The following is a 23514-nucleotide window of genomic DNA, read 5'->3' as shown; positions in this document are numbered from 1 at the left end:
AGGTAATACCTACAAGTGGTTAAAGTAGAGATCTCCTTCTGGATATAAAACTAACCCTTCTAGGGATCATCAACCAGGTTGTGAAATAACAGAGGGAACGAAACCTAAACAATGTGATTGAAATACTTAAGTGAAGAAAATATCCAAGTGTTTAAATTAGCACTATTGGATCCATTAAAAGAAAGCATCACACCACCCAGATGCTACAAAAGGTTGCACCACAAAGCAAGCATCCAAGGAAGATATAAATTGGTGTGGGAGGCCATCACAGTCCAGCCATCACCCTGAAAAATCTACAAACCTCAGTGGCTGGAACTGGGGTGCTGGTGTAGAAATCCACAATCTTAAGAGACATACATATAATTGGCCTCTATTGAAGGGTGGAAAAAAGAAGCCATTGTTTTCGAGGATCCACATTAAAGCACACGTTGAGGTTGCTAAAGATGTGGGGAAAGGACAATTACCCAAGGCACAAGGCAAAAGCAACATTGGAGGGGCTTTAAAAAAAAAGGAAAGTGAATATTCTTGAATGGCTTTTTGAATGGCTCAGCCAAAGCCAAAGCCAAAGCCCTGATCCTACTGACAATCTGTGGCATTGCAGTCCAGGACCACCACCCCATCAACCTAGATGTTCTATATAAAAGTTACTAAGAAGAATGGGGAAATAACACTGCAGAATCATGTGCAAAGCTGGTACTGTCTCACTTCATTGGTTTGGAGGGACTTGCTTTCTGCTTGCATTCTTTTTATTTTTTCACAACATCTTGTTATCGTGGTTAATAAGCCGTAATTGACCTACCAGGCCCTTTTTTTGAGATTGAAGTTACAATGACAGTTAACGTCAGTGTCCTTCTGTTTAATTGTTTAGAAATTGGTGAACTGTCGTCTTGAGGTTGCCCTGGTAGTGCTAGACCTAGTGGGGGTGATTCAGTTAAATGCATCTTTACACTCAACAGTAAAGTACTGCCTGTTTGATTATCTGAAATCCTCCCTCATTTCACTTTGGGATGCTCTTTCCCTAATGGTCAAATGGACCACTGTCACTGTATCAGCACGAACAATTCTTGGGGAGACAAATGGTCAGCAAAGGTGCAGATGGAGGAAAACATTACAGAAAGCATTATTAGCATATTTTGTTAGCTTTTCTGTCCATGGATCTAATTGTCTAAAAATAAATTCTAATCCTACATTCAGATGTGAATAAAAAAATGCCATATATTTTTCTGAGATACTTAAGTAATGTGTCATCATCAATGACAGAGATTATTCTAAAAGCTGGTTTTTATGCAAACTGGGCAAATGCCTATACTGGAGGTGGAGGTTGTGGAGCCAAATACTACCTCAAAGACTGTAACGGGGATCCCCCGTTTATAAAGCCCTTGTGATGTTTCATACTGCGACAGGAGAAGATGGTTGAACAAAAGGGACATTTTTGAAAAAAATAAAAACACAGCTCAGAAATGCAACCTAAACTGGGATATGGAAGAATATAAGGCATCACTTACTTTGCACCTGAGGCCTTGAAAAGGTCAGCCCAGTCATTTGGGTCGAAGAATATTGTACGAAGCTCGGGTGCAAAATCCAGGAGGATAGTTCTTCGACATGTAAAACACGCAATTTGGATTTTTCGCACCTTGCCAGTACCACTAAAACCAGTTGCTACCGAACCCTGGAACTGAAAATACATCCCAGTAAGTGGAAATCCTGACTTTCGCCTCATTGTACCACAGAGGAAGTGGTCTTGAGTCGAGACTATCCCAGTCTGGAGTCTATGGAGCTGTAGTCTCTGACATGCCCACAAACTCAAAACATTTAGTATCCAAATGCAGCGACCCATTTTTTCCAACGCTCAGTTCTAAGAAGCTGCAAACAAGAAGGACCGAAAGGAAGACTTGGAAGGTGTGAAAGCAGTTTTCAGTATTTCCTTAACATGACATGACTCAATCATGTGATTGTGCTCCTCAAACAGGTTCTCTTTTCTCCACTGGTAAGACAGGTCTGCATGTAAAGACTATGTAAAAGTTGCCAGGACAAGATTACAAATTCGTCTCATATGATTATTATTGCCTAGGAAGGATGCTTGTCTCAGAAAATTGACTGGGGTTGTGAGAGGCCCCAGTTAACAAAGCACTGGTCTGGGAGTCCCCCTGATGCATACGGATGGTGCTCCCTTCGAATGTGTGTAGAGACCTCTACATAGTCATTGGGTGCTCCTGAATCTGTCAGGATCTGTTGTGCTGTGACCTGGGACAACAGAGGGAGGAAGTATTAGGAAAAGGAATGCAACCAGGCCATTCACACCACAAACACAATGTTGTAATTTTAGTTGACGGAAAAAAATATCGTTCCTTTTTCATGCCAGAAGACGAAGTAATTTGCCGAGGCCACCATGGGTTATCAGGTCAAGATCAGGCGAAAATTAAATGTTTTATTTAATTTAAACTGATTAATATCTTGAACCTTATATCACAGTCGAAACATGAGAAGGTCGAAACATGAGAAAACAAATACGAATGACATAAAAACCTTAGCTACTGTAGGGCGTGATTTAAATCCATGGTAATGAAACATGAACCAGATTTTTTCAAGACTGGGGTTTGGAACTTACTATGTAAAATTAACCCCGCCTCCAAAATCTGTACCCCACCCCCTTCTGCGCTACCGTCTCTAGTAGCCGTTGACGGCTCTTGTAGTGACGGATCAACCCCGCTCTGTAACATTTTCTTTTTCTTTTTCATTTGTTTTGTGGAAAAAGAAAAAAGGAGTACAAGTAAGCGCATCACATACATCCGTCTAAATCCCTTAATTTCATAAGTTATTCAAAAATACATTTCTGTTTTAAGTCGGGGTTTCCTTAGCTACGGCTATTGAGCCGATAGCTGTTCAGAATTGGTAGCTTGCTAGCATAGCTAACGTCAAATAGCTAGCTAGCTCGAGGTTTATGCTAACGTGTGTCATTGCTGTTTGATTACGTTAGGTAGCCGGCCAGCTAACGCTAACTGTTTTTTATTCAGCGATACAACCTCGAGACAAGTCGGGACAAGACCAGGTCAGTAACCAAAGCTTCTATTTCGGTTTGTAGCATGCGATATTGTAGCTCTCAGTTGAGTTACGTCAATGTTGCTTCCGTATATCAAATTGAAGTAGACTAAAATAATGTTAACGTTACAGCTTAACGTTACTGACTTGCTACGATAGCAATGGGCCAGCATCCACTGCCTACTCAAATCACTTGCTTTCGATTGGTTCTATTTACATAACTGAGCAGTATATTGTTTGATGATGTTGTTTGTTGGGCATTGTCTAGCTAGTTTACATGTTATTCAACTGTGTTATTCAACTACTGCCAGATAACGTTAACTATCGTTGGATTGCTAGCTACTGAGTATGTTGAGTGAAATGTAGCTAACGTTACGCATTGGGTGGAGTGACCCAAATACAATGTGCAGAGATGTAATCCAAATACTTTTGCGTAATATGGTGATCAAATAATTGCATGCATGTTTCATTTGCGTTTTATTCTGTGCTATTAGCCATCATCTGGCACCTGCACATGTTGCTAGCTGTTTGGGTTAACGTTAGGTCAGCAAACCAGCAACCGGTTTGTTGTTAAAAACACCGTTCGGCCTAGCTAACGTTACCATATAACGTTAATGCCGCCATTTTGTTTTGTTCTCTCTAATAAAAACGAATTGGTCTGTTATCAAAATATGATGTTAAATATTTTGATAACCCAAATTGTAACACACATTTTAACGAAGTAACGACTATTTGGATGATCACATATTGTCTTAAATCTATAAACACTAAATAAGGTTCACATGTATTATGAAACGAATCGCAGCCCCCGTCCTCAACACGAAATATGGAGGCCGTAGACTGGGTGCTAGCTAGGTGCGTTGCTAAATTGTTGCCGATACTGGATCCTAACATTAGCTAGCTAGTTTTACTTTCATGGTCACGCAGTTGATTTAACCTACCTATAGGCTTTAATACGAGAGTTTAACTTTATGGTTTGTAAATTACAATATACTGATTTACGAACGAGTGTAGGGGTACAACGTAATTCACAATCAACTATCTATTCCTAGCCAGTTAGGCTTACATTGGAGCTAGCTAGCTCCGTGGCTACCTTAACCATTAGCTAATTTAACAGTAACCCCGCTAGCTGGAGTGTTTCACATGACAGCATTTGATAATTTCCGTATATACGTTTATACATTTAAGTGTTTTCATTTGTGCGTACATTAGTTAGCCAGCTACTGTATTTTGATATCGAGCAATCCGTTTTACTAAGGCATTGTTAGGTTTAAGAACATGTGGGCCTTGTGAAAAGTGATGACTCGCTAATGTTGGTTAGCTAATCTCTACGTAATATGTAGCGCTGTTTGCCGGCCATCCCACGACCTAATTTCCTAATCTCTTCGGTTAGTCCATGTTCTATAAGTTTAGAGCGTGAGGACGATAGGACATTTTAATTGCTCGTTTCGTTGTTCATATTGTTCACAAGTATTTATTGTTGGTAGGCGTTTGGTAATCTGTATACCTAGCAGATGCTTGGTGTGTATTTTTCACACATACACTGAATCTCACGTCTGACCAGGACAAGTGTAGATTTTCTACCTATGGTAGTGACATGTAGTCAGGTACTTACATAATGCAATAGCTTCCGATTGTGTAGCCCATAACACAATTGTGTTTTGATTCACTAAAATGGCATTTCGACTTATTTGACCAAGCTGTCCTTTATGTAGTTTTATGTCATTTAAGTCTTTGAAATGTGTTTTTAACCAGAAATGCACTAACTAGCCATACTTAAGTTTTTACTGCCTTGTGGTTTGGATTGGAAGTTTTTATGTAGGCAAACTGATGAACGTTACTTACTCCATTTCATTAGATGAAACTGAGTTACTTGTAATAATGGTAAACATAGGTCAATACACACTGTAACATACCTGTGTCACTTGACACTGAGAGGGGAAAACCTGTGTTATAAATCTGCAAGATGTCAGGGCCATTGATTTTATTGGCAAGCAGTAAAACATACCCAGTCCTGGTGTTGCCATGGAGGCAACCCTGCTCAAGGCAGGCACAGAGGAACATCATTTATAATGCATTGCCATGGCAACACCACTTCTTACCGTTTTCCATGAACTGTTTGTCTTGTACATTGGACAATTTGGAATAAAAAATCTTTACAGTACCTTCTATAGTGAAATAGATGTAGTTCTTAGTGTTACTGTTATATTATGATACCTTTTTGTCATACTCAAGAGTAATATGCAAGTGTCTTAGTGGTGTTTTACCTGCTCCCTCCGCTCTCATTTCAGTCTCAAGGCTCACCATACTCAATGAGCGGACAGCGCAATGTCAGAGCGTTCTGGGCAAACGGCAAAGGGGAAGGATGGCAAAACCAAGTATGCATCTCTCAACCTGTTTGATACCTACAAAGGAAAGAGCCTTGAAACACAGAAGCCAGTTGGTGAGTCCTTATGAGTCCTCATGAGTACTTTTAGCTGGTCTGCCATGGCCACTCCATTGTTTGAAGTTGACAGGAAATGACAGTGGAAGTGGATGCCAGCTTCCTCCCTCCATTTTTTCTTTTCTCTTCCTTCCTTTCTTTCCCTTTCTGTATTAACTATATACCTAAACGCTGAATCAAAGGTTACAGAGGGACTGTAATAGTAATTGAGTCATATGTTCCTATAACTAAAGGAAGACAAATGGTATGGTGTGAAAGTACAAGAACAATCTGTGTCAACTGTCAGTTTTGCTGTTTGTCTGCTGAAGTCCACCACCCTTTAGTATACTCCTTGATTTTCAGCGCCACGGATCCCTGCCGGTACATAATTGCATAGATTGAAGCTGTTCATATTGTCTCCAGTTTTAAATGTAGTAATTTAGTTGATAATATAATTAACATATCTGTATAAAATAATATCACATAGTTTTTGTGAACAGTTCATGATATGTGTGGGTTTGATGTACAGGAGCCTATAGTTAGGCCTAGTTCATAGTTGTGTTAATGTTCTCAGAGCACACAGATAGCTTGATAAAATATGATGGAAGAAAATATGAATTGTGTGGGGTTTTTTTTGTTGCCAGAACATAACCTGCCACAATCCATGGCATGGGTTACAGCTGGTACATAGGGAGGTATTTGAGGGGGTGGGACTTTTTTTTCCCTCCAAAAAGCCAGCAGTTATCTTGAGTAGGATTCAATACACTTCAGCTGAACTATCTTATTGCACAGATGATAATGACTGATTTAATCTACTGGAGCTGAGTGCATGAGAAATTCTGATATGGCAGAGAAAATCAAGCTCAGACTTAATTACACTTCATAGTACAATGAGGTGCCGTGGTGACACAGGACGGGTCAGCAGAGAGGAGCAAAAGAGATTATTTGAAGTTGCTAAAGCAGGCAGGAAAAAGCAGTCTCCCCTAACCTGGTTCCCCTTTGTAGCTGAGGGGCCTCCACTGCATGAGGCTGGGCAGAGAGGGCTCACACTGAGACAGAGGTCTGCTTGTGATCGGGAGCTTTCCCCTCCCAGTGCAGTCCCATCGGGCCACGTCCATACCAGATTGCAGAATCGGCTGCTATGTTATCTGGGTCGGGTATAATGATGGAGTCTTTAACAGCTCTAGCATGCCTCATTTTCCTCCTGATACGGTCCCAATGTCTAAGCTTCCCTTAGAAACAATTATGGAGTTGAGCACAGCTATGCTAAATACGGAGCTGACTCGCTCAGAGATTTCAGTTGGAGGTTCAGCTCTAGGTGCTATGGTGGTCCACTACGGTCCTTCACAACCCTGTACAGCCATGAGGAGAATCAGTCAAAATTTTGCTTGAACTTCAGCTGTGCTCTGGATGTTGACATATAAGCCATAGTGAGACATTTTAAATATTCAGACAGTGGGGGGTTAGAGACGCAAACGTGCCAAACTACCCATTTCTACTCCTGATATTTTCTCCCGTGCCTCTTGGTTTCCTGCTGCCACCCCCCACCCCCACCCCCACCCCCCGGTCTCTTATGCGCCTGCTCCTCCTCGCCTGGCCGTATCATGTTACAGCCCTCTCTGTGCTATTGAGACTCTCTCTGTCTTGCTCTCTCTAATTCTTTCTCCCTCTGCCATTAGTTGCCCCTCGTCATGGCTTGCAGTCTCTTGGTAAAGTGTCCTCTGCACGGCGCATGCCCCCCCCTGCCAACCTTCCCAGTCTGAAGGCGGAGAACAAAGGCAACGACCCCAACGTCACGCTCGTTCCCAAAGACGGCACAGGATGGGCAAGCAAGCAGGAACAAGCAGACCCAAAGAGGTGAGTGACCGCTACGGTTCCTCCAGATAAGGGTTAGGGTAAAGGGTATTAGGGCCTACTTTATTTTGAGTTTATCATATTGTTATGTTCATATTTTATGTTTCCTTTTATTTTATGTTCAACTTAATATGGTGCATATTTCAGATTGTTAGACTTTGTTCAATTTGATTTTCAATTACTGAACAGTTTCCTGATTTGTCATGACCACTGGCCTGCAAACAGCGGCTTGTACAGTGTGCAGAATGCAACCCAACAGCGTAAACAGATGCCTTGTGTTTGACCACTGCATTGCGCCTCATACACGGGTTTCCGGACACAAAGAAATGAGACAGTAGAGCCTGCAAGGGACAGGGGGCATCCTTAACTTGCAGAACATCATGGGGGTAGAACCAGGACGAGAATAACTCTTTAATGTATTTTACAAAGTATCTTACATCTGTCCTCTGTCAAAAACATTTGCTTTTAGAGACCTGGACTAAACCATTTAGGTATAATTTGAGTAACAGTGAAACAACTGCAGTCTTACTTTTGCCCCTCCATGTTGGGTCAAAGTAACATGTATGTATGTATGTATGTATGTATGTATGTATGCATGTCTAAAGTAACATACAGTTCAAATCATGTGAACCTCCCAAAATGCCTATATTTTATATATTACAACGTATGATTGTTTCTTTGAAAATGTGTTATTTGAGATCAACTACTTTATCATACTTCAGTGGATGTCTGTAATCATACCGCTTGTCATTATCAAGCGTGTATCCTGCGTTTATGGAAATAAGCTCGGTCTCAGCTTTACATTGGATGCCAGATATGCCCCAGATATTTTAACCATTAGATATGCACTAACAGAAATAATAACAACCCAGGAAGCTGCGTTATTTTTATATTATACCAACTGGTATCGCTAAAATCTGGTAACAGTTGCTACCAACAATTGGTATTGCATTTGTTTTCCGACTTGTTACTGGTACGCGGTTAACTCGGGTGTGATGTCATTTCCCAGTTCCGACTTCCGAGGTAAATGGAACGCACTATTATTCCGGTCCATTTGGTGATTTGAAGAAATAAGTAATACCTTGCAATTTATGAGGCTGATTTCTCACTTGAGGTAGTCACTTGTAGCGTGACGCAGAACTTATATTGGTGTTTGGGAGATGTAGTTTTTTTATGTTGTATTTGCACCAGAGCATTTTGACATCATGGTGTATTTTCGTAGACCAATATTGACGATGTAAGAAGCCACTTGCACCAGTGCGCCTAAATATTATATTTAGATTTCTTTATACTTTTATTTTTTATTGTTCTACTCGCACATGCGAGTGAAATGATCACACTGAAGAGCCCTACCCCTTCCTGTCTCACAAATGATCTGATCCACCCAACATGAGTGATATGATCCATCATAATAAACTGCTTACATCTGCCTCTGTGGGGTATGAACCCTCTATCCGTAGCCATAGCCTTTAGATGCTGATGAGGTAAAGTGAGATGGATGGTGTATTCCAAGACCTTCAATGGGCCTGTTTGTTAGGGGTTGCCACTGTTTGACGGGAACACTGATTTCTTTCTCTCTCTCTCTCTCTCCCTACCCTCAGTACCGATGCATTGTCAGCACCGCAGCCGGAGTCGCAGCAGCCTGTGGATTCACAGACACCTGCAGTGACCCAGTCGAGAACCCCTCCGGCTCAAGAGGTAGCACAAGAGGTACGTTGGTATTTTTCGTCCTTTACTACTGTATACTACAGATTTCATGTATATTGCATTTTACACTTAGTGTATTGTTTTGCATTTTTGAAAAGAGTTATAAGTATTTTTCAATGTTTATTGTTTATAGATTGCGTATAGTCCTAAAATGGAGAAATAAATTAGTTACGGAATTGTGGTGTGCAGAATACAGAGCTGTAGAGATTTGACTGGTCGTGACTGTGTGTCTGTGTGTGTTCCAGGCCCCAGTTACAGCTTCGGCCGCAGGGGCAAGGTCCTGGGCTCAGGCCAGTGTTACACATGGAGCACAAGGAGATGGTGAGTCACACACCCTGTTAGACGCCATGCACGCTTGTGTGTGTGTGTGTGTGCACCTGCTATGCGCATATATGAATGTATATATCTGAATATACAACAGTTCAATGTTACTTGTTCTCTTTGACACACCAGTGACCCATGTCTTGTGTGTTGTGCAGGTGGAAAGGGATCAAGCCAACTGTCGCCATTCTCTCGCGAGGAATTTCCCACCCTGCAAGCGGCTGGCGACCAGGACAAAGCTGGCAGAGAACAGGCCACTGCAGATCAGTGGTATGGGCCCGGACCAAGCCTCCGCCCCCAGAGTGAGTAACCACACCGCAACACACACACACACACACACTTACTCACTCAGACACACACAGTCACTTTAAGGCACACACACGCACGCACACACACACACACACACACACACACACACACACACACACACACACACACTGATACCTTCCAAAGTGGGCTTTAGAAGGCATACTCATCTGTTAGTGAGAGCTTTTTGTGGTGGCGTTTGTGTGAGAATTTATTAGACATTCATTATCATGTGCTAAAGTGGTGTATATTTAGAACTTTTCCTCTGTGCTAATTCAGCCGCTACAGCTGCCTAGAGTGGTTTGAGTTTGTCACAAAGGATTATGAGACCGGATACCCTGGGATAGTCATTAGTTTTATCTCATTTTAAAAACCCCGCTGTTTACCTATCGTAAGGTCATGGCAGATCCGTCAGTCAAGCTTTGAAGGACTGTTTATTTTGGTTTCTAATCAGTGAATTCTAACTGTACCTGTGTGTCTCTGTCTCCTGCAGACGTGACGAGTTGGCGGGACGGTGGGGGCCGAGCGTTGGCGGCCTCCCCTGCTGGGGAGGGGGTGGCGGAGGCTGGTGCTGGGGGAGCCCTTGTGATGGAGGGGGCCACCCAGCAGCCGAACCCCTCGTCCCACGGGCCGCCTAGGAACCCCCCGGCCGGCAGCCCCGCTCTGCCTCTCCCCCAGCCCCCTGGCGGACCCCAGTTCCCTGCCTACCGCGGAATCATGCCTCCCTTCGTAAGTGCCTGATTTCAACTATGTGTAAATGCCCTTAGTGTTATGCCTGGGACAGTTTTAGCCCACAGATGTACAGCTGGCTGAAAATGTCCTGTTTTCATAAATCTACCTTGGCCATTGTTGTTCTGTCCTGTTGGAAATGGTCCCTGCAGATGTTTGAAGCATCTGCTTTCCGTCTCTGTGGCAACAGTGATGTGTCTGTCAGCTGTGCCCTGGACCGAGTTATAGTCAGTCTGAGCATTCCTATGCAGGACCTAAACATTATTTTGAGACCAAAAATTCTCACAGTGTTTAGTGCAACATTCAAATGTTGATGGTGGGTTTTGTAGAATACAGTGTTATACGTTTGCACCTTTGTTTACCTGGAGACCCTTTCCTGTTCTCAGATGTACCCGCCGTACCTGCCCTTTCCACCTCCATATGGTCCTCAAGGGCCCTACAGGTATCCTCCACCCAATGAGGCACACAGGTACGTCATGGACGCTACAATTCATTATAAAACAATAAAAACATCTGCATCACTAATAAATATAAAAATAACAAAAACAATACTGCTGCGTATTTGCTACAACACAGATTTTAAATTAAAGCACTTTGTGATTGATCATCGCCATTTGTTCTTTCCCTGCACTCACTGTGACTCCTGTTCCCCCACAGGTTCTCTCGTCCGCAGGGTGGGCCAGGCCCTGATGGGAGGCCCTCTGGAGGCCCCCGGGGAGGTGGGGAGCACGTGAAGCGCCCCTCCATCCTCAAGCAGGACGACCTGAAAGAGCTGGACGAACTGGACCACCAGGATGGAGACGAGGGCTGGGCCGGTGAGTCAAAATAAATGCAGTCACTATTCAATTCAATTCTATTTATCTGGCGCCAAAACAATACAATTGTCTCAAGGCACTTCACAGAACCCAGGGCCTGAACCCCCTTAGAGCAAGCACAATCTACTCACTTCAGTTGAGTATGTGCTTTAACAGTCATACCAATGAGCCTGGCTCTTCGGCATTGCGGTCAGGGTGCAGGTTTATTACCGTGGGGTGACTGTTCTCTCCCTTCGGTACATGGTGTTATAATCTCTACCTCTGGTGGAAAGTGTGCTTTCTTTATAAAAACAGAATGTTCAGAGCGGTGTTATGCTCCATATTTCTGTATTTGTAAAGTTTTTCTTTTACACCCCATGATGCATATTGCCGTGGATGCCATTTGTGCTTTGAATGCATATTATGCACACAGTTTATTAAATAGTCACGGAATAAACAGGTTCAAACTCATCAAACAAAACAATCCCCTTTGTCCTAATAGGTTCTCAGTTTTACCCCCTTCCATGTTTAACATGAAACTTAACATCCTAAACAGAAATGTCCCTTCGCTGTACTGTATTTCCGTTTCTCAAAAGTTAGTTCAACTAAATTCTTGTAATATCTCAGAAAGCTGCAGCTTTTTTTGTACAGTCGAGTTGTGTGTCATATGTTGCCATGCAACCCCTATGAGCTCAGCTTTCCACATGGTGTTCTACAGAGGCTTTTTTTGTTGCAGGCTAGAGGTTTGATGAATTAGCGGAAAAATGCCTGCTAGCCGGGCTGCAAAACTCCCTGAGGTGATCATGTATGCAGAGAGTGTAATGGAAGCCAACTAAGACTGTAATGTACACCGTTGTAGAGAGTAAGCTGCTTTTCTCCTGGGATGCTATGGTGGTTGGGAGAGAGCAGTAGTCAGTGTGTCTTAATGGGCAAGGGAGAGAGAGTAGCTTAATATCCTCAGGCAGTTGATCAGTGAAGGGTTCGTCTGGCGCTCCTAACTCCTGCTTCTGCTTCGGTCCACAGGGGCTCACGAGGAGATTGACTACTCCGCCAAGCTGAAGTTCAGTGACGATGAAGGAGAGGAGGACGGGGAGGAGGAGAGGAGCGACAGCAGGAATGGCACTCGGTGAGGACATGTGAGGGAGACACAGTGGCTGTGTGCTCCTATGAGCACTGGTAGAGCCAGGTGTAACACCCCGAAGGTCATGGGTCATGAGTTTCATTCCCAGAGATACACAAACTGATGAATGTGTACCTTGCCTGTGCTGACAACCCACTGGATGGAAACACTGAATTACAAATGTTAATATTGAAATGTAGCTGTCTAGTTTCGTCAGTATAATTAGTTACTTTGTCAAAGCTTTGGCTACGTTCCGGTGCACAGTAACTAACTTGTAACTGGATGAAAACATCTTTCCACTCCACATTCTTCGATGACATTTGCTGAAAACCTAATGCTGGCAAAGTTACTTTGTCTCCTGTGTTTGCTGATATTTAATATATTCTGAATATGAAAACAAGTTATATGATGAACATATGGCCTGATGGTCTTGATCACTGACATCCCTGCTGTTTGTTCGTTCCCTACAGAGAGCCACAACAGCAGCGTGCTCAGGATGGCCATGCCCCAACCTCGCGCTCCCGAGCGTCCGACAGCGGAGGGGACTCCCATCGCAACACACCAGCCGCTGCCGACAGCCCCACACCCCCCTCCAGCAAGCCAGGCTCGGCCGAGGAGGGAGGCGGCAGCTGGGCTGGACAGGGCAGCGCCGGACCCTACCAGGTACCACATGTGTGTTTGTTTGTCTGTGTGTGTATGCGTGTGTATGCATGCACGGGAATTTGTATCAGCGTGTGTGGGCTTGTTTGTTTGCGCGTACAGTACCAGTCAAAAGTTTGGACACACCTTCTCATTTTTTGAGAAGTTTTGTTCTTTACTTTTTTTATTTTCTAGATGGTAGATAACACTTTTTTTGTTTAGTACATCATTCCATATGTGTTCTTTCGTAGTTTAAATGTCTTCAGTATTAATCTACAATGTAGAAAATAATAAAAGTAAAGAAAACACTTCTCCAAAAAAATGAAGGTGTGTCCAAACTTTTGACTGGTACTGTATGTGTGTGTGCAAAGACTTCCTTTTCTTACAGCAGAAACGCCTCTGAAAATCCCTTAAACTGCACTGACTGGCTTTGGTGTGCTTAATGACTGTGTATGTAATACTAAAAAAAGAGTGGAGACCGTTCCAGTTTGGCCCCCCCCCCCCCCCAATGCCCTCTCTGCATATATCAGTGGTGTGGGTCAATGAGTAGTGCACGCAGTCCCTGCAGGCAGGACTCGAGGTGTTCTCTACTGGTACAACAGCAGAGCAGCACAGCACAGCGCCCCCTGTCTGCGGCTGATGGTACTGTGTACCTGTGTGCAGGGCCGTAGGTCTGGACTGGGTGGCCCTCGGGAGCAGCCCTCCCCCCCACCAAGGCCTCTCCTCCGACAGGGGCCTTACTCCTACTACCGACAGGTACATGGGGATTGGCGTCCAGACTCGCATAGCATTGACTCCCGAAGCATGTCCTCCATCTTCTCCAGCCACTCTCCCATCCAGCATGACTGCAAATGCTGTTTGACTTCGGTTGTCTTGGATTTCATAGGAGACATTGTGACCTTAACTGTGCTCTCTTTGTCACACGCAGGACCGCTCGTCCAATCAGACGGGCCCTCCAGGTACTGGCCCTCTGGCATCCCAGAAGCCCTCGGGTTCTCATCAGAGTGGCAGCGGCAGTGGCGGTGGACCCACCCCTCCACCCCCCTCCGGGGGCCTCCTCCCCCAGCCGGCAGGCGAAGACGAGGACGAGACGTGGCGCCAACGGCGGAAGCAGTCATCCACGGAGATCTCTGCCGCCGTGGAGCGCGCCCGTCGCCGCCGGGAGGAAGAGGAGCGGCGCATGGAGGATGAGCGCCGAGCGGCATGCGCCGAGAAGCTCAAGCGGCTGGACCAGAAGCAGCAGCAGCAGCAGCAGCAGCAGCAACAGCAGAGCACCAAGCCAGACAGCGCCACGCCACCCCCTGCTGCCCCAGCCAGCAGCCCCAGCCCCTCACTCTCGGCCTCGGCCTCCTCGCCCAACGTCAGCCAGCCCCCCTCGCCCTGCGTGGATCTTGAGGAAGCCCCCCTGTCCTCTGTGCAGGCCAACTCCACTGTCGCCATTCACCGACAGAGGGCTGGCAGCAACAGCAGCTACGACTCCATCACAGGTCAGGCAGTGTACCACAGCACAGCATGTTCATTGAAGTACAGTCAGAATTTTGATAACTTTAGTTTTGAAAGTTGATCACTAGGAGGTAGAAGTGCGACATAAAACATAAAAAAAAAAATATCTGTCCGTTCTTGGCAGAGTTTTTTTTTAAAAGAGGTCTGTTCTAGTATTTATAAAATATTAATATGGGAGACATAATAATGATAGACACTTGTGCCTTCTACAGAGAGCCAGCAGAGTCCTCCACCTGCAGTGTCCCAGCAGCAGCAGCCCCAGCAGCAGCAGCAACAGCAGCAGCTACCGCCACAGAAGCTTCTGGAGACCGCAGGCCCTGGCGACAGCAAAGAAGACTCCCTGGCCGTGCCTCACGTCCGCAGTGGAAGAGGTGGAGGTGGAGGAGGAGAGGATTCTGGGAAGGCGGAGAGCGCCGGGGGTGGTGCGGGTCGGCAGCCCAGCGGCCCCCCTGGTCAAGGCTACTCCAAATACCAGAAGTCGCTGCCACCTCGTTTCCAGCGGCAACAGCAGGTACGTCCATTGCACAATTGCAGGACCCCTGGGATTTGTATCCCTACTCAGACAGGAAGAGAATGGCAGAAAATAAGTGGGTGAGAGTGGGGGATTGGGAGATGACCAGGGGTTCCCATAGGCACTGAGGCAATATGTGTATTGGATGCCAACTGTACAGCTTGCACCAGGGCTGCCCCAACAATCTCTTAGTTGTTTTTGTGTCTGTTTTACTATTCATAAGTCATCATGAGTAGAACTTTCAGATGGAGTGGAGAAGCAGTGAGACATTTTGGCCAAAGGCAGCAGATGTTTTCAGAAAGCATTATTGATATTTACTTCTTAGTCCTAAATACAGATATGTTTCATGACAAACAGTTGTATTTAGTCTCAGTCTGATGAAGGGCTTTCAAAAATGGATTTGTATGGATGGGATCAGATGAAGACATCTATTACCTTAACAGAGATGAAAATCATCCCTTAAGCTCTGTTGCACTGTTGTCGCTGCTGCATCACAGATGGCTTTGGCAACGGTGTGCTTTAATCTCCTGACATCACCCAGGGAGTTACATAACCTTGTTGGCAAACAGACGAGAGAACCATGTAGGAGATGAACAGAGCTCCGAGTCCCTTTTAAATTATGCACAATGGACACGCTGTCAGATATGGTTTCTGCCCCAAAACCTTGGTGATGGCAGTTATGAAAGCAGGGCTCTGATCTGCGGCTTCCTGTGTGTGTTTCCTTCCCAGGAGCAGCTCCTGAAGCAGCAGCAGCAGTGGCAGCACCAGCACAACCAGGCTGCCCAGGGCCAGATGCAGTCCCAGCAGCAGGCCCCGCAGGGCCCCTCCCCAGGAAACGCCCAGCAGACCGGCCCCAAGCAGACCGGCCCGCCGATCTACCCGCCTGGCTCTATGGGCCGCCCGCCGCCCCTGCCCATGAACTTTGACCCCCGCTGGGTAATGATGCCCTACATGGACCCCAGGATGATGCAGGGCCGCCCGCCACCCATGGACTACTACCCGCCCAACATGCATCCAACTGGTGGGTGGACACTGTTGTGCCAAGTTCTCCATCGCGTGCCAAATGTACCTACGTATCACCACAAATCATGTAAATCTGTGCCCATACTGCTAGCATTTGTCACAGTTGGATGTGGGGGCTGTACTCATGACTGTCATGAAATGTTAACAAAGCTTTCATGCATCAGTTAGAGCAGCAGTGAGCGGTAATTTTATGGAATACTTAAACTAAGCCCTGTCTAATACCTGCTATATAGCAGATACCCCGATAACGCTCTGTAATCATAGACTTAAGTGTCAACAAATCAGTGAACCCCTGAACAGATGCCTGGCTGGCTTCCAGTTATTTTGATGGGCTCCCAAAGGGATTGTCTGCTAGAGACGTGCATTCTAACATCATGTAATTGGGATCTCCTGTTACAGGGCTCATGGGTCGAGAGCGCTCTGACTCCGGAGGTTCTGGGTCAGACCAGTTTGACCGGCAGCAGCAGCAACAACAGCAGCAACAGCAGCAGCAGCAACAGCATGGGGGACACCCTCACCGCGGGACGCCCCCCATGGATCCGAAACTGGCCTGGGCGCCAGAGGTGTTCCCTGGCGGAGTGGAAGGCAGGGGCCTGAGCTCCCCACTGAGGCAGAAGCAGGCTCTGGAGGAGGATGACATGGCCAAGGGCCCAAGGTAAGAGCCTTAAACTGACTTAAACATAATGCATCGATATGGTACAATTAAACATACTAATGCACTAGTCGGAAAGATCAATGACAACATTTACAGGAAACAGGATTTTAAAGAATATCACTTCTTATTTTTATGTTCATATTTTAACATTCAATTACATATGGTGCATACATCAGATTGGCTTGGCCAGGCTTTGTGATGTGTAACTTGATATGTTTATGTTGTATTTGCACTAGAGCTGTTTGACATTGTAGCCTAACGTTGTTAAGGACTTGTATTACATTACCATATCTATTCCAGGACTAGATTAGATGGATTCTGTTTTAGGCTATTCATCATTTTTGAAATTATTTAATTCAAGTGGAAGCCACCGAATATTATGCCATTCTGTCTAAATTACAATTGTTATGTTTCATTACTTGATACGAGATATTGGATTCAATTTGCGACATATCACATAGATTTGTTTCTTGCTGGATGAACAGTAGTGAAAATATGTCGTCCTCTTCTCTGACAGGAGTGACACTCCTCCCGTTCGTGGAACAGGCCCCATGCAGCAGCCTGGAGTTTCCCCCAACTCTCCCTCTGGCTCATCCAACCAGACGCCACCACCCATGGGCACCCAGGTCGGGGGCCCCCATCATCAGCCCTTCATGGGAGGTAGAGGAAACTACAGTGGCTTCCCTGACGGTGGATCCAGAATGGCTGCCCATCAGCAGCAGCAGCAGCAGAGGGGTAACAGTGGGGGCTCCCAGCACGGCTTTGGCCATCAGGATGAGGGGCCCCGGGGAGGCCAGCAGCAGGGTCAGATCTGGGGGGCTCCGCACCCCCACTATGACCGCAACGGCCGCGCAGACCTGTCTCCTCTGGAGAACAGTGGGCACCTCCAGCAGCAGCAGCAGCAGCACCACCCCGGGCACCACCCTCACTTCTCCCTGTACCCCCACAAACAGGAGAACGGGCGCGGTGAGCGCGAGCGCGGAGGAGACCCCAAGAAGAGCGACCCCTCGCCTTCGCTCCACCAGCCATCCCTTTCCTCCTCCTGTTCCTCCTCTTCCTCGTCCACCTCTGCTAGGGAGGATGGCAGCGGGAAGCAGCAGCCTCAGCATCCACAGGCCCCACAGCCGGAGCATGACTCCACTGTCGGGCACGGTGGTGGAGGCGGCAGAAAAGGGGATAAGATGCCCCCCAACACCCACTTCTCTCAGTCCCAGCATGCTCAGCAGCAGCAGCAACACCCCAAAGGCGGCCAGCGGGGGCGGGACCACAAGACAGAAACGCAGTGGGGCCCGCGACCAGGAGGCAGCACCCCGGGCGGAGGTCCCCCGCACGGTAGAAAGGGAAACACCGGACCGGGCGCCACCGTGGGAGGAGAGGACTCGGCAAACCCTTCAGCCGACGGCAAGTCACAGCAAGGGGGCGCCAACCTTAACAGGAGGGCAGGCCCGATCAAGAGGCCCGTGCTGAAGGAGATGAAGAGGGAGGGAGGAGAAGGGGAAGGCGGAGAGAAGACCGCTGGAGGACTGGGCAAAGAGAAGGAGCAAGATGGCCCATCCTCAGCGAAGCAGGACCCGGCCTCCCAGACGTCCTCCGCCAACTCTGGCAAAGACGAGTCTGTCCCAGCCAATAAGCAGAGGAACGGCGGGAAGGAGCGAGCTCCTGGGGGCAAGGGGCCCAAAGATGCAGATGGCTCTGCTCCCAACCAAGGTGGTCCTCCCTCGAGGAGGGATCGTGAGCGCTCGCACGAAGGAGTCGGTGGCGGCGCCACGTTCCACCCCTCCGCCTCCAGGGGCAGCCGGGCGACCCGCGCCCGAGGTGAGTTCTATGGACGTGGACGTGGGTACCGGGGCGCCTACGCGGGCAGCAGCAGTGGCGGTGGTGGCGGCACCAGCAGAGGCAGAGCAGGCGGCCGGAGCAGCCGTGACTTCCGGGCGTCCACAAACAGTGGCTACCACCAGGAGTACAACAAAAATGATGGGCCATCTGGCGGCGGCAGACACGGGCAGGGTAGCTCGCAGCATAACCCAGCCCGTGCCCGCAACCGCAGCGAGACACGCAGCGAAGGCTCGGAGTACGAGGAGATCCCCAAACGGAGGAGGCAGCGAGGGTCAGAAACGGGCAGCGAGAGCGGCGGCAGTGAGCACTCGGAGAAGGAGGAGCAGCAGCAGCAGCAGCATCAGCGCAAGCCCAGCGCCAAGAATGGCACCGGCCCCGAGAACGCCACCATGAGCGGGCAGTCGTCCTCTGGCCAACCCAGGAGCTCGCAGGCCCGGGTCTTCACCCCTCGAGGAGTGCCCTCCAGAAGGGGCCGGGGAGGAGGAGGAGGAGGCGGCGCCGGAGGAGGCATGTATCGCGGCGGGGGAGGGAGCATGGCCGGAGGTCACCGTTCGGGCTCTGGGTCGGCTTCCTCCCACAGCTGGTCGGCCAAGTCCTCGACGACTGTCCGCAAGCAGCAGGCTCCCGCCAACCCCTCGCCTCCTAAAGACTCCGGTCGTACCGGTGGGGGAGAAAAGAAGGAGAAAGCCGGCGGCGAGAACCAGTCTCAGAGCCAGGTCACCAACCCTCAGCCAGGACCGCCTGCCACAGCGGCGCCCCCTCCGCAGAGCACTGCTGAGAACGGAGGCGTTGTGGGCCAGCCCCCGTCTGCCAACCCCACCTCCAACTCCACAGGGCCCCCACCTCAGACGCTCTCGGGTCAGGACGGCCGCTCGTTCCCGCCACGGAGCTTCGAGCGCCCCCCTCGGCGCCGTCGCCACGGTCGCTCGCAGCATCAGCAGGACAAGCCGCCCCGCTTCCGCCGGCTCAAGCAGGAGCGCGATAACGCAGCACGCATCAATGGCAGCGCCCCGCAACATCGCTCCTCCTCACCTGCGGAGACGGATGGCACTGGCAACCCCAACGCCACCGTGCCCAACGCCAACCACAACAACTCTACTGCAACCAACACCACCAACAACAGCAGCGGCGGCGGCCATGTCGGGGGTGGAGGTGGCAGCCTGAACTTGAACAGCCACCACCACCATCACTACAACCAGAGCAACGCATCTCAGAACCACCCGCAGCACCGACACAACCACAACCAAGCCGGGGGCGCCAAGTCCCCCGACGTCTCCAACCAGAACTCGGATCACGCCAATGAGGAATGGGAGACCGCCTCAGAGAGCAGTGACTTCACGGAGTTCCGCGAGCGAGAGGGCGGCGGTGGCAAATCCTACCCCTCCCATCACCACCACCACCACCACCATCACCATCATCAGCACCAGCCCTCAGGGCGCGGTGGAGGGGGTGGCGGTGAGCGTGACCTGTCGTCCAAAGAGGCGGCCGGGAACAAGAGGAGCTTCTCCAGCCAGCGGCCCGGCATGGAGCGGCAGAACCGGCGGGTCAGTGCCGGCGGCGGTGGCGGCGGAGGAAGGGGCCCCAGAGGGCCACCCGGTGGGGGGGGTGGAGGAGGGGGAGGCATGGGAGGAGGGCCCGGCAATGGTGGAGGCAGTCGCGGTGAGAGGCGCGGTAACTGGCCCTCTCCTAAAAACAGGAAGTAATTTTGTCTTTGGTTGTTGTTTTGTTTTGGAGAATTTTTTTGGAAACATTTCAAATGAATCCTGTGTCTCTCCCCCTTCCCACCTCCTTTCCTCCAGTCCTTGTCTTCTCTCCATCAACTCTTCTTTTGTTTTTTTTCTTTACTCAACCCTAACATGTTAGCACATTATTGTACAATACATAGTGACTGAGACCGTGTACGCATTCATTCTTGCCCCCCTCCCTTCTCTCTGTCTTGCTTTCTCTCTCACTGCTGTGTCTCAAACCTTTTGTAAATCCACGCTCTGCTACCACCCCTTCCCCCTTCCCCCCCACCAAACCCACCTCTCTAGCCTGTCTATTGATTAGATTTTACAGACATTTTAAAACTCAAGCATCTGTTGATTGACGCTACAAACGTTCAAATGAGATCCACAGTCGCACGTTTGCATTTACAAGCACAAGATTGCATTGACCTGACCCAGTGAGAGTGCCGAGCACGTGGATGCGGCTGGGGGAGGCTTGGCTCAGATGCCCATAGACAGGGCCAAAGTCCATGATGTACTTTTGTATTGTTACCACCAGGGAGGGGGGTGGGAGGGTGGCAGACCTGCCGATTCTTCTCTTTTTCTCTACAAGAGTGGTTGGGAAAGGCTACTGTTTTATTGCGAACACTTGTACCATATTTTGTTTCTTTCTCCTCGTGTTGTGGGGTATTCTTTTTTTTTCTTATTTTCTTTTCGCCTGTGTTCAATGTTCATTTCCTTTCCACCGTTAGGAGTTAGGGCTGTGTGCTTATTTCTCTTCTTTTCTGCAAGGCAGATCATTCATTAAAATACCTTTTTATACAACCCCAGCTCTTTCTCAAGGTTTTTTTTTTTCTTTCATTTTTTTTTCTTCATTTTTTTCGACAAGTACATCATTACTTACTGTGACTACCAACCCCACAGAGAACTACTGCTCACTCCCCACACACACTGATTCTGTCTCTGATGTCAACGCCCTCGCTGCTCTTCCCTAGAAATATATGGTGTGATTTCTCTTCTTAAGGTTTGGGGGGTGACTCCTCCAGTGTTATCTCATCTGTTTTGACCGATGAAGGCTGGTTTTCTTTTTTTTTTTTTTCCTGTTTCTTTTTTGTTTGTTTTCCAGCCTCAGCGTACCATTCTAGTTTTCTTGACACGTGAACGTTTGACTATAATTTCATTCAAAGAGGAAATGTCTTGTCCTCAAGCGATGGCATGCAAAAGGTGACTGAATTGATGGCGTAAGAAGGCTTTAAGAGTTTTGTTTTTCCCCCTCTCTTCAGACTCATTTTCCTAGGCAGGTTTTTCCAGGGTTTTTTTCCAGTCTCTTGAAACAGCCACAGATCTTTTTTTTTTGTTGTCTTAGGAGAATGAGTCTCAAGTATTTCTGTCAATATTGTTATTAGATTCTTGCAGAGTTATTTGTTGTTATCCATAACAGCTGAATAGTAAGCACTCCTAGAATGACGCAAACTGTTATGATGTTTCTTTAGGGGTTGGGTCCCCCCTCCCCTCCCTCCCCCCAATGCATGCCCTCACAATGTTGGATAGTGCAGCAGGTGTCAACCCCTTTCTGCAGGGGCTGGAGGACTGCAGGCCACTGTTGCTGTTGTCGAGTGTTTTTGGCTCTGCCGTTGTGTATATATACAAAAGGAAACTCTCTGCTTGGCTGCTGCCATTAGTGTCTGCAGAGTGAACAAACAGCTCTGTTTAAAACCCAAGTGTTCCATATTTCATATTCTCAACTTCATGGGCCCTCCTGTGAAGGTTATATGTATATCCCTTAAAACTGACCCGTTTTTTTCTTTTTGATAATATTTTGATTACTTTTCAGTGAGTGTTACAGAGCTGTTCAAGGGACGTTGATGAAACCCCAATGTTGACAAAACACTGACATACACACAAACACAAGTTCACTCCGCCTTAGGGCATAGCCAAGAGGATTTCCAAAATCTAAAAGGGCATCATAAACAATTAAGAATCCTACATTATCTTTGTTCCTCAACGTTGTATCAATATCTCACTGCTGTAAGTTGGGGTTTGTATGTTTACGGGAGCTCCTAGGACGTCGAGTAGGGTTTACGAATGAGTGTGCGCATGTGCGGTTTTCTTGGCCGTGTGTGACATTTCCCCTTGTCGAGGCAGAGGTTGTATGCACACATGTTTAATACGTTCTTTTGTTTCTGCCATATTAGGATACAATTGTACCACTCACCTTACATACATTCACGCATATACATTGAAATGTGTGTATATTTTTCTCCAAATGAAGTACTTGCTGTGGGAAAACTTAGCCAATCGTTGGTCATCAAGGACCCCCCCACCCCACCCCCCTCTCATTTTATACAATAAGGATAAAAGACAAAATGAAGTGGGCATCTATTTTCCTTTTTAACACTGTTTTACCATGCATGAACACATCTATGGATGCAGCTTACGGGGCCTGTCATACATTGGTTGCCATATTACTTGCGGGCTCTTAACTGATTCCTTCATCCCTCGTTAACTTTTATCTATTGACGTGGTCATATTGTATGTACCCATGTTTAAATAAAAAGTAAAATAAAATTAAAATATATTCCTTGAAATACTCGAAGATTGTACTATATTTCCAGCATTACCAAGGTACCCTGGAGTGGTTGACGCTGTTAGGTTATAACTGGTTTATTATTGGAACCGTAATATACACACATGTATGTATATTGGTATGTATCTAAGTTTGTCTACCCCAACTTACATTCCCACATACAAATGTTGCCATTTTTTAAGTTCAAGGGAGCAATGTACAAGCAGAGAAGTGTCTTATTATAATAAAAGTATACAGAGAAAAAAAGTTAATAAATTTTTGTTTTACTGGAAGAACTGGTCTGGTTCATTTTTTTTTTTGGGCTGTGGGACGTATAAATTTAAAAGGTGAAAATCATACATTATTGTAGCTTACAAAAAACACATACTATTATTTGTAGGTAGTCATTTTCACACCATTTAATTAAGGTCCCATTTAGGAAAACATATTTGCATTAGTTGTTGCAATTGGTTCTCTATTTATTTCTTCACAGGAAGCATAAATGTCCATTTTCACATATCTATGACAAAATGAAGTGTAAGATCTAGCCGGCAACATTTGTACACAGCTGCAGATGCACAGTGACAACACCTAAGGTGCTCTATTCAAGAAACAAAATTCAGATGCTTTTCCTTTTCCATGTGCCCACCAGTTAAAAACCTGAGGTGCCATTCAATAATGACTGAGGAAGCAAGAATAAACCAAACACATCTGTACAAGTACTGTGCCTTGCAAAAGTCTTCAACCCCCCTTGAAAGTCACCATTTCCTCAATTACAAAACA

At 47.1% G+C, this 23514-nt stretch overlaps 1 protein-coding gene across 1 annotated transcript; it reads left to right on the top strand.

The window, feature by feature from the left end:
* The first annotated feature begins 2624 nt into the window (after positions 1 to 2624).
* Positions 2625 to 23024, top strand: prrc2a (proline-rich coiled-coil 2A). The gene is made up of 17 exons (XM_012831468.3): positions 2625 to 2770; positions 3015 to 3049; positions 5331 to 5482; positions 7141 to 7318; positions 8917 to 9025; positions 9268 to 9343; positions 9502 to 9645; positions 10143 to 10378; positions 10765 to 10847; positions 11036 to 11193; positions 12196 to 12298; positions 12763 to 12955; positions 13860 to 14418; positions 14647 to 14945; positions 15675 to 15966; positions 16368 to 16623; positions 17141 to 23024. The coding sequence occupies exons 3-17, from the start codon at positions 5368 to 5370 to the stop codon at positions 20160 to 20162; spliced, it is 5823 nt and encodes a 1940-aa protein (XP_012686922.2). The 5' UTR covers positions 2625 to 2770; positions 3015 to 3049; positions 5331 to 5367; the 3' UTR covers positions 20163 to 23024.
* Positions 23025 to 23514: the final 490 nt, after the last annotated feature.

The sequence above is a fragment of the Clupea harengus genome, chromosome 19 (genome assembly GCF_900700415.2).
Source record: "Clupea harengus chromosome 19, Ch_v2.0.2, whole genome shotgun sequence".
NCBI classification, from domain to species: Eukaryota; Metazoa; Chordata; class Actinopteri; order Clupeiformes; family Clupeidae; genus Clupea; species Clupea harengus.
This window is presented reverse-complemented; position numbering and strand designations above follow the sequence as displayed.